Below are 15,442 nucleotides of genomic sequence, written 5' to 3' on the forward strand. Positions count from 1 at the left end.
TCTTTCTTGCCTCTTGCTTGAGTTTCTTAAGCTGGTCCAGGTTGTTGATTCTCTGGGTAATTCACACTAATAACTCTCACATCATACTGCTTCTGGAAAATAGGTCTTATTACCCTTCCTGCTAGTAGTTTTGTTTGCCCTATTCCCTAAACAGGGAAGGTGTGTCAAACTCCAAGAAGAGCTAGAAACTGAAATTTATCCCTGATGTTATTTAGAAAGCCAATTCCCAGAATTTTGACCAGAATCAGGTCAAGTACACTTGTTGGACATGGTTCTCTGTAAGTGGTCATGCAGTGGTACAATGTCTGTTAATCTCATTTGATTATTTGCTGTTTCTCATGCGATAATGAGTAGTATTGGGGATTTTATCTGTGACTCTTTTGCAGAAATGCAAGTGTTATTTCCTTCTCATTTTTAGGAGCTCTCTTCTTTAACATTTGCTTTTTAATTAAAAACAAAAACAAAAACAAAAACATGGCCTTTCTAAAACACCAAGACATTCCAATATATTTTCAGGAGCTTTCCAGTGAACTAGAAACTTGTGTCAGGTTCCAGCTTTGCTGGTACATCCCGGGAGCAAAGCCTATGATTTATTAATAACACAGCTGTGGTTCCTGCACTGTCATTAAGGGCTGGTAAACACTCTTCCTTCTGCAGAGGGAAAAGATAGTGTACTTTTCACCTCTGCAATTATGTAATGTGTCCTAGGCTATTTGTATATTTAACTAGGATGTTGCTTCTTTCCTTTTGTTTGTAGAGTGATCAGCTAAACAAGTGTGAAATCCACAAAAGAGAGGCTTTGTGTGTTATTTGTGTCTCAATAGTGTCTAGCAAACTCCAGCTGGATGTGGAGCCTGCTATCAAGTGCACATGCACTCGGGAAGCTGTAGAAACTGCTGACATGGGGTGATGAAGCTGGGGGAAAAGCTGGTCAGCAGAGAGATTCACCACCAGGAAATCTCTTGTAAAGGGAGAAAAGAAGATCCAGGGATCTACAGCCTGTTGAGTCTCGTGTTTGTGTCTGGGAAGACCACAGAACAGGTCCTCATAGAAGCTATGTTAAGGCATGTGTGAGAGAGACAGGAGAGAGATCAGGGACAGCCAGTAAGGGCAGATTGTGCCTGACCAGTCTGACGGCCTTCTATGATGAAGTGGCAGCACTGGTGGACAAAGTTTCCTTTGTAGTCATCTACTTGGACTTGTGCAAGGCCTTTGATATGGTCCCACTTCACCATCTTATTTCTAAATCAGAAAGATTTAAGTTGAAGGGTGGTCTGTTCAGTGGATAAGGAATTGGTTGGATGGTCACAGCTAAAAGGTTGTGCTCAATGGCTCTGTGTCCAGGTAAAGACTGGTGATGAGTGGTGTCCCGCAGGAGTCCACACTGGTATTCTTCAGCGTCTTTATCAGTGAACTGAGGAATTGAATGCACCCTCAACAAATTTGCTGACGACACCAAACTTAGTCGTGCAGTTGATACATTAGAAGGAAGGGATGCCATCCAGGGGGACATGGACAGGCTTGAAAAGTCGTCCCAGGTGAACCTAACAGGGCCAAGTGCAAGGTATGTCAGAGCGAACCCAGATACATGTACACACTAGGAGAACTTGAGAGCAGCCTTGCAGATAAGGACTTAGGGGTTCTGGTGGATGAAAAGCTGGACATAAGCCAGCAGTGTATCCTTGCAGCCTGGGAGGCCAACTGTATTCTGGGCTGCATCAAAAGAGGGGTGACCAGCAAGGAGAGGGAGGTGATTGTCCTCCTCTACTCTGCCCTGATGTGGCCTAGGCTAGAGTACCACGTCCAGGTCAGGCCTGAGGCCCCTAGCACAAGAAAGATATTGGAGCTGTTAGAGCAAGTCAGGAAGGGCTGCAAAGATAGGTTCATAGGTTCGTTAGGTTGGAAAGGACCTACAAGATCATCTAGTCCAACCATCCTCCTATCACTATCCCTACCCAACTACTAAATCAAGATGATCAGAGGTCTGAAGTGCCTCTCTTGTGAGGAAAAGTTGAGGAAGCTGGGAATGTTCAGCCTGAAGAAGGCCCCAGGGAGACCTCATTGTGAGCTTCCAGTACTTGAATGGAGCTTATAATTGGGAAGGAGACTGACTTCTGAGGCATGTTAAGATTCCAACTGTCCCACTGAGGAACCGTTGTTGAGACATCCTGATGGCAAAGCCTCATTGCTGGTGTTTCACTCTTTCTTTTCTATCCTGATAATGGCAGAAGGTGTGCTGTATCAACACTGAGGACATTTTAGCTTTCCTCCACTAAGTTCAGAGAAAAATAATGTGTTTCAGGGTACTGACTGTCAGTACCACAGTTACTTTTTCCTACATTTTCACTACCAGGTTGTGTTTCCACACACAGGTAAAGCACAATTCAGAGTTTAAACTCAGCCTTGTTCATATGAGCAAGCTTGTATTAAAACCATACATCTGCTTGAAGGCTTTTATAGGAGTTATAAAGGAGGCGAGGAAGGAGGTCTGTCAGGGCTCTGCACCGTGCTGTGCTCATTCTCATGTTCGGTCACAGCTTAGTTTGTGCTGTTCTTCTCTATGCCACTGTTGCCTTTTCTTCTGTCAGCTGATCTGCAGTCATGCAAGTTGTCTTTCTTTACTGGCTCTACTTCTGCAGTGCCTATTTTTGTCTGCTCTTGAGATAGTGAGAAAAGTAGAAAAAAAATTTCCTCTTACTGAGCTTTTCAGCTTTTATCTTCTTTTTTCAGTCCAATCAAGTTAAACTCAGTAGAGAAGTATGTTGTTTACCAGCAAAACATCCGTGTTGCCCTGAGTTACCATGTGGTCCCACCCAGGATTTACACAGTTCTTTTCTGTCTTAAATACAGTTGATCTTTGTAATGAGAACTGGGAGCTGCCCAGTCATCAATTCAGTGTGTGTAGTACTCTCAGCTCAGCAGATACCAAGCCTTCATAAAGGCCTTGGGCATATTTTCTGTAGTGCATGTAGGAATCTGCAAACCCTTTGACTTGACAGAATGAGTGGTGGTGGAGCACCTAAGGCACCTCTCTATTCCTGCAGCCCTCCTGAGTCCCTCAGCAGCCTGCGTCATGGCTACAAGCCCCATGCAGTGCGCCTTCACATCCAGTGGAGAGCCTCGCTGCTAGTATAACAGAAGTAGAAGGTTTGGGAAATTTAACTAAATAAAGTTACCTTTCCCTCTGCTGCTTCCTTTATGTTAGTTCCATGGGAGTTTTCCCTTAGCTCCACGTTGGCTGCCTTTTATTTCATGGAAATTGCCTACGTGCATTGGAGTGAAGATGTATTTCATAGGTTATCCACAGTTGTTTGTGATATATTCATCAGTGCTGGTAGCCAAGCATGAAGCTGAGGTAAAAATAACTGGTTTAGATTTTGACTGCCAGTGTGAAAATGAAGGAGGGAAAGAAAAAAAAAAAAGGGGGAAGGGGAGGGGAGGAGAGGGGAGGGGAGGGGAGGGGAGGGGAGGGGAGGGAAGGGAAGGGAAGGGAAGGGAAGGGAAGGGAAGGGAAGGGAAGGGAAGGGAAGGGAAGGGAAGGGAAGGGAAGGGAAGGGAAGGGAAGGGAAGGGAAGGGAAGGGAAGGGAAGGGAAGATAAAGAAAAGAAAAAAAGAAAAGAAAAGAAAAGGAAAGGAAAGGAAAGGAAAGGAAAGGAAAGGAAAGGAAAGGAAAGGAAAGGAAAGGAAAGGAAAGGAAAGGAAAGGAAAGGAAAGGAAAGGAAAGGAAAGGAAAGGAAAGGAAAGGAAAGGAAAGGAAAGGAAAGGAAAGGAAAGGAAAGGAAAGGAAAGGAAAGGAAAGGAAAGGAAAGGAAAGGAAAGGAAAAAAGAAAAGAAAAGAAAAGAAAAGAAAAGAAAAGAAAAGAAAAGAAAAGAAAAGAAAAGAAAAGAAAAGAAAAGAAAAGAAAAGAAAAGAAAAGGAGGCAGTGTAATTGGAGAACAAACTAACTTTATTTCCTGATTATTCTCAATTCACATTTGAGTCATTAAACATAGAAATAAAATAAATCGATATTAGTGTAAACTATTATTTCTTGATATTTTCTTTGTCTTATTTGTTAATCTCAAGGAAGTTTGTCAAACGACTTGCAATTTCATATGCACCTGAGCAATTTAATATTGAGTATGCTTCCCCGGATATTGCAAGGCAAATTATTAAATCATTCTCTGCGGCGGTCCTTGTCCACATTTGTTTGAAAGAGCATCTTGAGAGACTCAGAGCTCTTTGTGCATTGCAAATGTGCTCTCTCCAATAGAACATTTTGTCTTCTTCCATTTAAATAAATATCTCCTGTTAAGCCTTTAGTGTTAAGACTCTCACATCATTTAGACATCCCAACTTTTTGTAAGATTTCTATTTTTCTTCAAATTTTTCTTTTATTTTTAACACCAGTTACAGTCATAAAATAATGTTACAGGTAGCTCCTCTTCTCTAAATTTATGAATGAAATTATAATTTTTATTCTACCAGTTTCTAGTTTCTTATAGTTGAAATAATTCGAAGAGTAGCTGATAGGCTTTCTTAGCTTGCTGGAAACCATATCAAGATAAAGTCACCTGAGATTTTTTTTGCATTCATTTTTCTTTCCTTCTTTAAAGCAGGAAGGTGAATTTGCTTCTACTTTTTCTTAAAACAGAACTGTGTAGGTGCATATAAATATGTATGCCCACTCACTAACTTTGGTGGGTGGACTTGTGAGGTAGCTTTAGAAATAAGGAATTAATTTCTCTACAAAATTTTGAGGGCTTTTTTTCTTTTCAGAAAACAGATCCAACAGCTGAAATATTTCAAGTGTAACATATGAGATGTTCTTGTCTTTTTGGAATACATTTTTTTCTTGTCCTAAGGTGTATTGACTACAAGGGAATTTTCAGATCTTTGAACTCTCCATTAAAAGCTTAATATTTGTATTACTGATTGGCCTTTTTATTTTTTCATTCTCTCAAATAGTTCGGTTATGTCTCATTTTCAAGACCCAAGATCTTACACTGATCTCCTTTTTTTTTTTTTAAATATACAATCAGATACAATTCTACTTAGGCTACAGGAATCCTATTTTCGTATATATGCATGCATATTTGCAAGTCAACATACTTTTTATATGAAATTATGCAAAATTCAAAAACCCTTTGAAGCCTTTTTATATATGTTAAGGAAGACATAAAATAATAAGATATATTTTTAAAAATCAATGACTAGTCTCTCTCAAGGCTTAACTAAATCCCCTAAGTCCTTGCATGTATGCTTAACTCTGCAAGTGTGTATAGTGTTACAAATGGTGTGAGATGCTAAGTATGCACAGCAGATAAAAAGGAAGACTTTATTGAAGTCCCTTCTTTTTTACTTTCTCAGAGAACTTAGGAAGCAGATAGACTTGTATAAGAGAACTGAATTCCAACACTGGAATGCCAGATGGAAAAGCGTTTTTATCCCAGTCCTCACTGAAATCTAGTATTTTGCCTTGATTTTGAGTCTTGAATTAGCTGTTGGCATTTTGGCACTCTCGTATAAAAATGAATAGGAATAAGTGAATGCAAATCCTGTAGAACAAGGGAATCATCCTTCTTTGTGTACATCAGTGTATGTCACTCAATAAGACAGTAAGTACAGTCACTGTTTTCTTTTTTGTGTTTTTCCTTTTTGGTATTTCTGAGTTTGAAAAATAACTGGATGTTTTTGAGTAAAGAGGACAGGAGAACAAGCTTAAGTGTTTCCAAGTTCTTGCCTTTTTATGGTCTGTGTCTGTTTTTTTGGCTGTATGGAGCCCAAGCTTGTTGGGACTGAGAATTTTCGTATGTGTGCAGTGGTGAAAGTGTTAAATTAATTGGGTGAGATCACGCTCATTCTCAGTCAGAATTTTCTAAGGGGCTGCTAAGGAAGAATCCCAAAGGAGAAGAAACTGCTGTCATCAGAAACTCTTCCAGAGGGGTATTTGCGGCCTCAGTACCTCCACAACTGCTGACATTGCTGTCTCTGTGGCTATTCTTGCTGTGTGCTGCCACTGCCCCGGACAGGGGTCGGTGATAGCTCTTACTCAGCCAAGCTCTGAACAGCATGTAATATCTTCAGGCATCTAATATCAATATGGAACAGGTGATATCTGGCTGACCAGCATGTCCACAAGTTGCAATTGGATGTGGTTTATCAGAATGTGATCTGATCTTTACAGGCATGTGCAGTTTGCTGAAGCTTTATGATACAGAATTACAAATATATATATATTTACAGTTGGAGAGGTAGTTGTAGCATCAGGTGTTTCATTGATGTTTGGTGGGGTTTTTCAGTTTTTTTTCTGACTGCAGAAAGTCAGGCTCTCTGGGTCTTCAGCCAGATACCAGAAAATCTTTTTGCCTTTGTAGAACCAGTTGCTCAAATGTCTTCTAAAATCATTCATGTCTTAAAAGTCTTAAAAGATTTTTTTTTCTTAAAGTTGCATATTTAATCCTGAGAGATCATACAGTTTTATCTGTGTCTGTTAGTTACAACTTGTTTTATTAAGGTAGAAGATTTTGTGTGACTACATTATCCATACTTCAGTCAGTACCAATCTTGTACCATAACAACTTTGAATGCCCTAGCCAATTTCAGACAAGTTTTGCTGAAAGTAGACATCTCAAAGACATATGACTTGATAATAAGAAAAATATTGCTATTTATGCAAGAGTCAGTGCTGAGTAGAAGAGAAAGATACAAATTACTGCCCAGTTAAGGAAAGGGCTGCAGCTTGAACTGAGCCACTCCTGAGTGTGGTCTGCCAACCACATGCACACTTTGGCTGGCTGTTGAGGACACGCACAGCTCAAGCAAGTTATATTTATTATGTGACTTGTTTGCTGCTCTATAGTTAGGAGAGGTGGGAGGGTGCTCTGGGAACGAGAAAGAGGGAGGGGGAGATGTGGGGTACAGAAGGAATCTGGGAGCTTAGGGGATGATGGAAAGTGCAGGCATGACCGGGCCTACCTCAGGGAAAGGGGTAGGAACAAGGGACTAACTTCAGTAAAAAGCAGGGTGATGAGGCACTGCAACAGGTTGCCCAGATGGTGGTGGATGCCCCATCCCTGGAGACATTCAAAACCAGGCTGGATGGGGCTCTGAGCAACCCAGTCTAACTGTAGGTGTCCCTGTTCACTGCAGGTGGGTTGGACTAGGTGGTACAGTTACTACTGGACCTTTATGATAAGCATACTAAGAATATGTACTGCTGACTCCTGCCTTAAAAGCAGCCTTCAGTAGATGAGCGAAATTCTTGTGGATGAACTAGTTGATTCTCAGCTTAAAAAGATAAAAGAAACATTATTTTGTTACTGTTGTTTGTTTGTTTGTTTTTTAATAAAAAAAAGTCAGACATCTTATTTTTATGAGAATTGAAGGTCATTTTAGTAAGTAAAAACTAACTCATTGTTATGCATGAGCGATTCCCAGCCCGGGCCTGATTAATTATTGTTGTTGTTCCTACTAGAACAATAGTAAAAAACAAGAAAGCTGTGGATTCATTAAACATTCAATAATGGGATGTGTCTGTACAACTTGCAGGCAGGAAATGAGTTCTTGGTATTCTAATATGTACACTTAAGGCCTTTTAATTCTCACTTCTTACTTTCTTATAATTCCTAGTTTTTTAGTGTATTAGAGAATCATAGAATAGTTTGGATTGGAAGGGACCTTTAAGAACCTCTAAGTTCCAACCCCCTGCTATAGGCAGGGACACCTCCCTCTAGACGAGGTTGCTCACAGCCCCATCCAGCCTTGCCTTGAATGCCTCCGGGGGGGGGCATCCACAACCTCTTGGAGCAACCTGTTCCAGTGTCTCACCACACTCACAGTGAAGAATTTCTTCCTCATATCTAGTCTAAATCTGCCCTCTTTCAGTTTAGAACAATTTCCCCTTGTCCTGTTGCTACATGCCCTTTTTAAAAGTCCCTCCCCCACTTTCCTGTAGGCCCCCTTCAAATACTGGAAGGTTGCTATAAGCTCTCCCCGGAGCCTTCTTCTCCAGGCTGAAGAGCCCCAGCTCTCTCAGCCTGTCCTCATAGGGGAGGTGCTCCAGCCCTCTGATCATTTTCATGGGCCTCCTCTGAACCCTCTCCGACAGCTCATCATTCTAGTCTTTGAGCTGTCTTGTGCCACTGGTTTTAGGCAAGCTACCTATTAGTCTTATTAAAGAAGTCTGTTGATACCAGAATTCAGTGGTGTGACACAGTTCACAAAGGGACCTGGTTTTGATGCCAACTTAGGTCACAGAAGCACTGCCCATATGGAAACAGGGCCTCTCATTGCAGCACCTGGGCATCATTTGAGTTCCCAGATCATTGCATGCATTCTTTCTGCCTCCCACCTCCTACTGGAATGAAACCTGTGGCACGCCCCAGGTGCAAGCCACAGCACGTCCCCAGTCTGGATCATCACTAGTAGAAAAAGAAGTGTTTCTGCTAAAACTTTCCATTCCCTGTCTGAAATACGGCCCAGTGCTAGACTAGGCCAGCTGTAGAGAACAAAGCAAGAGAAATGAGAGGACAGAGGTAGGTACCAGGCTTCCCAAGCAAGGAGTACTGCAAGCTTCATCTGGTCTCCATTCATTGTTACTCTCAATTACAGATAAGGAGACAGCTCATTGAGAGTAAGTTTTTGTAAAGAAATCACATGGAAAGTGAACAACCGCTTGTGATGTGCGTTTTGATAACCTTCATTTCATAGTTGAAAGGAGTTTCTAGGGACTAAGTTTCAAGCCAATCTGTCTGCACCCTCTGTGTCAGGACTCTGACTCATATGTGGGAGTCGGTTAGAAGTTGTATGAAGCAATTGTTTTCCCTGCTGCCTGCCTTGTCCTTTGAACAGGGGTTGTGCTGCTGTGCACCACCGTCTGGAGCAGCTCCTTTGCTGCTGTGATTTTAAGAACTGTAATGACCCAAGCCTCACTCTAGAGGCTTGGGACCAATGCATCCCAAAGCCAAAGTAGTCAATTTTGCCTCTGTATTTGTTTTGAGGTAGCCTGCTACTGTAGTAATTTTTCTTTGAGTATCCAAATGGGCCTTTGTTGTAGACCCAACCTGCTGAATGCATGAGCACTCTCTGCTGTTTGGTTGATTTGTTGCTATCTCTTCAGTTGGACTTTGGTTTTGCCTTTTCAGTAAATAAAAAACCCAGGGTCACGTCTGATTGAGATGATGACAGAAGTTTGAATTTTTATTCTTTAACTGATCAATCATTGGGAATCAGCCCAGTTCCACTGTTTCTGTCAGCAGTTCATAGGGACAAGGACCATTTCTCAGCAAAGACATGAAAAGTCACTTATAGGCATTTTTTTTCTCCAACCACTGAAGGTCCAACAAATGAAAGATGGTCTCAGAATTCGTTTGGTTTGGGTTGTTAGGACTGGATTCATCTGCACGCTATTTTCAGTGCTCATTCAGTTGTGGTTTATTTTGGGTCATTTCACTTTAACAAGGCTTGATCTGTTTACAGTGCTTTCTATAGCAGCCTGACAGGGCCACATAGTTCTTTTATAGTAAGTTCACTGCTAACTAAGAGCTCAAAAAAAAAAAAAAAAAAAAAAAAAAACAGCAACAAAAAAACCAGTAACTAGTAAGCGAGGCACAAACGTGGATAACTTCAGAGAATTAAGCACGTTTTTATGTGTTTGGATTATTTTGGAGAGTTTTCTGAAATAACCAGTCCTTTGTGCACTGTGGCCTGCTTTGCTGAACTGGAAGTGCTGGTATAAGCTAGCAATGTGCTTTTGGAAGCAATAGGAGAGGGCTGGCTGTAGGCTCTCTTCAGAGCCGAGGTACTTCAAAAGCCACTCTAGTTGAGAGTTACTTATGCTTCTTAATTGAGGATCACTTTCATTTACATAGGTAGGTATTTCCATCACATAGAGTTACTTGATTTTGTGTTGCTGTTTTCATTTGCAGATTTGCTGTATGAACCATTTACATACAAATTAGATTAAAGTTAAATAGGTCTCCTTTAAAAATGTCTTAATCAGGAAATCCTCATCAGCCAACAGAAAAGCATTGCTCTTTGCCTGTGTTAAACGTGTTGCTATTTAACATGAGAAAGGCAGTGGCCTTATTACTCCATGAGTGGAAGCGCTTTTTATGTGTCCAAGGCAAACTGTGACTATTCTGTTCCTGCTTCAGCCTGCAAAGTAACTTGCCTTTTGCTTAATTGATTAAAAGCAACAATTAGTGACCTGCAGGAGTGCCGAAAATGACTTCACCTACCCCAGCACGTTAAAGCAGTGCCAAGAGATGTTCCTTGGCACTGAGGCCTGGCTGTCTGCATTCTGCAATCTTAGCTTTCTTGAAACTCCTAATACTGATGTTCTGGGACATCCAAAGCATACTGGTGGTTTTGTAGGAAAGTGTGTGTGCATATGCAGTTGTCAGAGTACGTGTGTACTGTGTAATGTTCTCTTGCAGAGATCTTAATGTTCTCATGGCTATAGGAGGATATTCTTTTTGGCTAAGGATTATAAACCAGAGAATGGAAAGTTTAAGGATCACTTAAAAAAAAAAAAAAAGATCTCAATTTGGAAACTTGTCTTCAGCAAGTTGAGTGTGTCAGGCCCAGTTTACTAATACTCTGGGTTGTCTGCTCACAGCTCTTAAAACTTTGTGACTGTTTATGAGCCATGCCATAGAGGAGCCTCTGATCTTAGCATGGCCTGCCTCCCTGGTGCACCCCATCATTTCCTTTTCTGGGGAGAATGTAGCAGTTTCTTACACTGCTCTGCCTACATTTTGGCCCACATGTGGTCGGTAGAGGTGTGCTCCATGTCCATCTTCTCCAACACAAGCCATCTCAAAGGCGACTGCTGCTGTACTTCTGTTATCTGTGCTATCTCCTAACTATCTAAAGCCCCTGGCTCCAGAAGGGCCAACTTCTGTTCTTTTATTCTTGGCTGGAAAAAGTTCAAAGTTGTACTTGATGTAATGAAAACAGGAGGCTACAAGGCAGGGAGCTGGGACGTGCAGGAAGACACAAGCAGAGAGTTGTCACACAGGTGTTTTTTTATGTATAATGTGCTTAAAAGCTGTATTTCTCTTAAGGAATACTGAAATTTGTTATTCGTGTTGTAATTTATAAAAACGCTTACGGTAACATGATAGTCTAGCCAAGATCCAAGGGAGGCAATTCAGGCAGCCTGGATAATACTCAGACTGTTAATTGCATAGCAGAGATTTGTACTCAACAATGAAAGTGCTGTCAGCTGTTTTCAAAGCCTTTCTCCTTGGTTCATGCCCACAGTCAGTCAGATGTAGTGGGCTGTGGCAGAGCTCAAGGCCGTCAGCTCCTCCCAGCCCGCTACACCATTCCCAGGAAACACCCTGCATTTCATTAGTTATAATATTTTGCCCCAAGGCATTAAGCTATCATCAAAAGCAATAGACCAATTAGTGCGACTTCTTTTTCCAGGGCCGTTGTACAAGGGAGAACTGCAAGTACCTTCACCCACCAACGCATTTAAAAACTCAACTGGAAATCAATGGCAGGAACAACTTAATCCAACAAAAAACTGCAGCAGCTATGCTTGCACAGCAAATGCAGTTCATGTTCCCAGGAACACCGCTACAGCCAGTGGTAAGTGTATTTCTCTGATGGTGTTGCTGGTAAGTGCGCTGAGGTACAGAACTATCCTGACCTACAAAAGGTTTTTAAAGTAGTCTCAATAAAAATAAACCTCATCTGTCGACTTAGGGAACTACTGAGGTGCTAGAAATACCTTCTTTTGTATTTGCATTTTAAAAGATGACAGAGCATTGCTGGAGATTTGGTCTTTCTTTTTTATCCCAGATTCACTTGCTTTTTTTTCCACTTGTTTTTTCTTCTTCATTCAGTTCTTGTTAAGTTTTGTGTAGATTCACAAGGGTTTTGCCCATGATACTTCTGGAGGCAAAAAGCTGTGTAATAATTTCTTAGTGAGTTATTTGAGTAGGTCTACAAAGCTCCCCTCTCAAGAGTCTGTGAGTTTGAGTGGCTTCAAACAATATTTAATCCTGGGGAAGAAAAAAAAAAGAGTGATGTTATTTCTGGGTAGTGATTTCTTTCTCTCTTGAAATCTGAAGTGTCTCAGAATAACACAGGCAGAGAGTTGATGATGTGTCCACTTACAAACTCAGCATTTTATCTTAAGGTTACACACCTGAAATCCTGAAGGTAACATAAAACTAGAGCGTTGCAGGCATGAATAGTGTCTTTGGGATATATACAAGAATGATCAATTGCTCTGGGTTGCCTTTGCAGTTTAGTTCCTTGTTGTGCCAGACTTGCAAAGCGTGGCTAGATAAGTAATCTGAACAAGACACACAGTGGCTATTGATGTTTTCTCAGTTTAAACACCTATTTAAGGCGCTGGAGTGAGATAATTTTAATTCCTCTAACTTGAGGCATCTGGAGCACTGGCATCAATGTCTGCACTGGGCTTCCTAGGTCCATTTATAGTTTATCAGAAGGAATAGGCACTTCTAATTACCATTTACTTGTCTTGTTTCAGAAATTGGTATTCAGATTATATGTTTCGGTTTCTTTTAATTGCTATTGTCTTTCTGTGGACTGTCAAAGGAGATAAGTGTAAGCATCTCAGATGAGGAATCTGTATTTGGCCACATAGCTTACTCCAAAAGTGGTTTTACACTTGAAGTATCTGCTGTAAGGTGGGAGGCATGAGCAAAAATGGGGGTCAGGAGTCCCTGAGTCTCAGTACGTGTTTATGCTTTCAGTATGCATGTAAGATGTATCTTGGTATTTTGTCATAATGTTTCTGTTTTGCTATTTCCCAATTTTATCCTGCTTAAGTTTTCACACTTCTGTTCTTGTTTATGTGTTCTTTTCTTTTTTTTCCATGAAATAATAAACTGATTCCAATTCTTGATATTAGGATTGAAAAATTGAAGTGGCAAAATCATACTTCTTTCTACTCACTCATTTCATCACTTGAACTTTACATTTTCATTGCCATAATGTCTTCTGTGCTGATGGCTGTGACAAAAGTGCGGAGTTTTATTTTTTGGTCTCAAATAAATTGCCAAATGAAGATGACTCAGCCTTGACCAAATGGATAAAAAGTAGAAGAAAACTCCCTACAAGTCATTTGACATGTAGATTTATTCTTAAAATTGCATCTGATACAAAGATGGTATTTATATTTAACATAACACATGTTGTCCCCAAAGCAGTTGAAATGTTTTTTTCATATGAATCTTTATTATTTTGCTGTAAACAATTTAGTTCACACATGGCATATAGACAATGGTATTTGATATTGAGCAGTTTTGGTCTGAAAAAAAAACAGAGCATTATTCACTTATATCTCTATAGGGCAAATACGAGGACAATGTTAAAAGTAATGCCTCCTATTGTGTTATGTTGGCCCAAAATGTCAGAGGCAGATGGTGGTGGTGGTATGGCAATAGAGTTTAAAGTTTCCCACCAATATCCCGCTATATTCTGTTGCCATGTTACAGATGGCAGCAGAGGGGCAGTCTGACAGAATGGTGTACAACATGGAGGGACGTATAAAGCAAAGGGAAGACAGTGAATTCCTCCATGTGGAAAAAAAAATGACACTCACTGACATTTGTTGACAGTTGGTGAATGTTTCCAGAGACCAACCAGTGGGGCGGTGGGTGGTGCATTTCAGGAGCAGCGACAGTGGGTCACCTCCACTGGTACACATTTTGACAAGCATGGCGTGCAGGCTCTGGTTCATTGCTGGCAAAAATGCACAGCTAGTGGTAGTGACTGTGTTGCAAAAGCGTGTTTTGTAGCAGAGAATTTGCTGTATCAAACAGTGTTATTACACTCTTTGTGTCCGCTGTAGTTTCCATGGAAAGAAATAGGAGGCATTAGAGTTGGTGCAACTTACGTAGATGCCATTTCCATACATTTGGGTACCCTGGCTAGTGTGCTGCCTTAAGCATCTTATTGGTACTAGCTCAAACTTGTATATAATTTAGTCATTGTTTCCAAACACCTAAAAAAGAAGAAAAGGAGGAAGGGAACAAATTAAAAAACCCACCCAAAATAAACATAGCTTCTGTGGTTTCTCTTATTTATTTTCTACATAATGTTCCTTGCTAGCTTCTCTTCTCCAACGCAGCCCGTGCAAGTCACCTCAGTGGGAAAGAATTTCCTTTTTCATTAACCATTTTTAAATCTCAGTAAGTCTTTTTCCGGTGTTCTGTTATTGCAGGATTCATTTCTAGCTGCTGGCTTATTCAGGAACTTAATTTGTGTCGAAGCTAATCTCAGAATTGTCCCATTTTGTCTGAGTTTTCATTTATTATCATAATTATTTGTAATTATAGCTTCGCTCTGGAGTAAACATCAGCTCTACAGAACTAAATCACTTTCCAGTTCCAGTTATGACCGTGGTCTGACCATGGCTCTGTTCTGCTTCCATCCCCACTGGAGCTGGTAATAACAAACCCACTATTCTACTGTGGTAGGGCTGGATTTTAGCATCACACAAGTGTTCTTTCTTCTGGTCATGATTTCACTGACTTTTTCTAGGAGGTATGAAACAGATTTTTAAAACCATATCATTTCTTCCAGTCAACCTTTTTTTGTAAGATGAACTCAAGCTAAGCCTGAGTAATCCTTTTCTAAATATTATGTCCATCCGAGATTATGATATTTATTCTGCTTGCCACTGGTGACAGCTGGGCACATAAACATTCTCAAAGGTGAGGCTTTCCAGTGTGTGAGCTATAGCAACCTATAATTGCAGGAGGTGGCAAAATATAGCATGCAGACAGATGGAAGTTACATGCCAAAGAGCTCATTATTTATAATCTTATTAGAAATATGGCTTTAATATAGTTAATAATGCTTCACCTGTGAAATGTGGTACTTTGAAAAATAGCCTGTTCTCCCAAGGAATGCAGGTATTGAGAAAAAGCAATAAAGTCCATGTTATTTCTACTTTTAGATGGGTAAATAAGCCTGCCATGTAAGCTGGACCTCCACAGAGATTCAGGTTCGCGGTAGGACTCCCTCTTCATTGGCAGCCTCCTTTGCAAAAGCAGGGCTACAAAGTGTGTGGTTCCTAGTATGCAGCTGGAATGTGTTACATGATTAAAGGAAGAGAATACGCTCTGTGTTTTGCCAGCTGCTTGAAATTTTTTGATTAAGAAAATGAATTGGCGTCAGGGAGAACATGCAAAAGACATCTGATAAGCACTTGATTAAGATTTTTTTCATCTTGGTCTGTGTTTTCATTTTGCAGCCCACATTTCCAGTGGGTCCCACAATAGGAACGAACACGGCTATTAGCTTTGCTCCTTACCTAACGCCAGTAACACCGGGAGTTGGCTTAGTCCCGACTGAGATCCTGCCCACGCCACCCGTCATTGTTCCTGGAAGCCCACCGGTTTCAGTCCCTGGTTCTACTGCTACTCAGAAACTCCTCAGGACTGATAAACTGGAGGTACTGTAGACTAG

At 40.8% G+C, this 15,442-nt stretch overlaps 1 protein-coding gene across 8 annotated transcripts in view; it reads left to right on the top strand.

Moving 5' to 3' along the window:
• The window catches only part of MBNL2 (muscleblind like splicing regulator 2), a 104,791-nt gene that overhangs the window by 61,176 nt on the left and 28,173 nt on the right, over positions 1-15,442 (top strand). For all 8 annotated transcript variants that reach the window (XM_065740823.1, XM_065740824.1, XM_065740827.1 and 5 more), the window contains 2 exons: positions 11,417-11,581; positions 15,228-15,428. In XM_065740823.1, coding sequence (XP_065596895.1) covers positions 11,417-11,581; positions 15,228-15,428 — 366 coding nt within the window. The remainder of the gene's footprint in view (positions 1-11,416; positions 11,582-15,227; positions 15,429-15,442) is intronic.

The sequence above is a fragment of the Cyrtonyx montezumae genome, unplaced genomic scaffold, assembly GCF_038088225.1.
Source record: "Cyrtonyx montezumae isolate F1298 unplaced genomic scaffold, pur_monq_1.0 scaffold_3, whole genome shotgun sequence".
Classification (NCBI taxonomy): domain Eukaryota; kingdom Metazoa; phylum Chordata; class Aves; order Galliformes; family Odontophoridae; genus Cyrtonyx; species Cyrtonyx montezumae.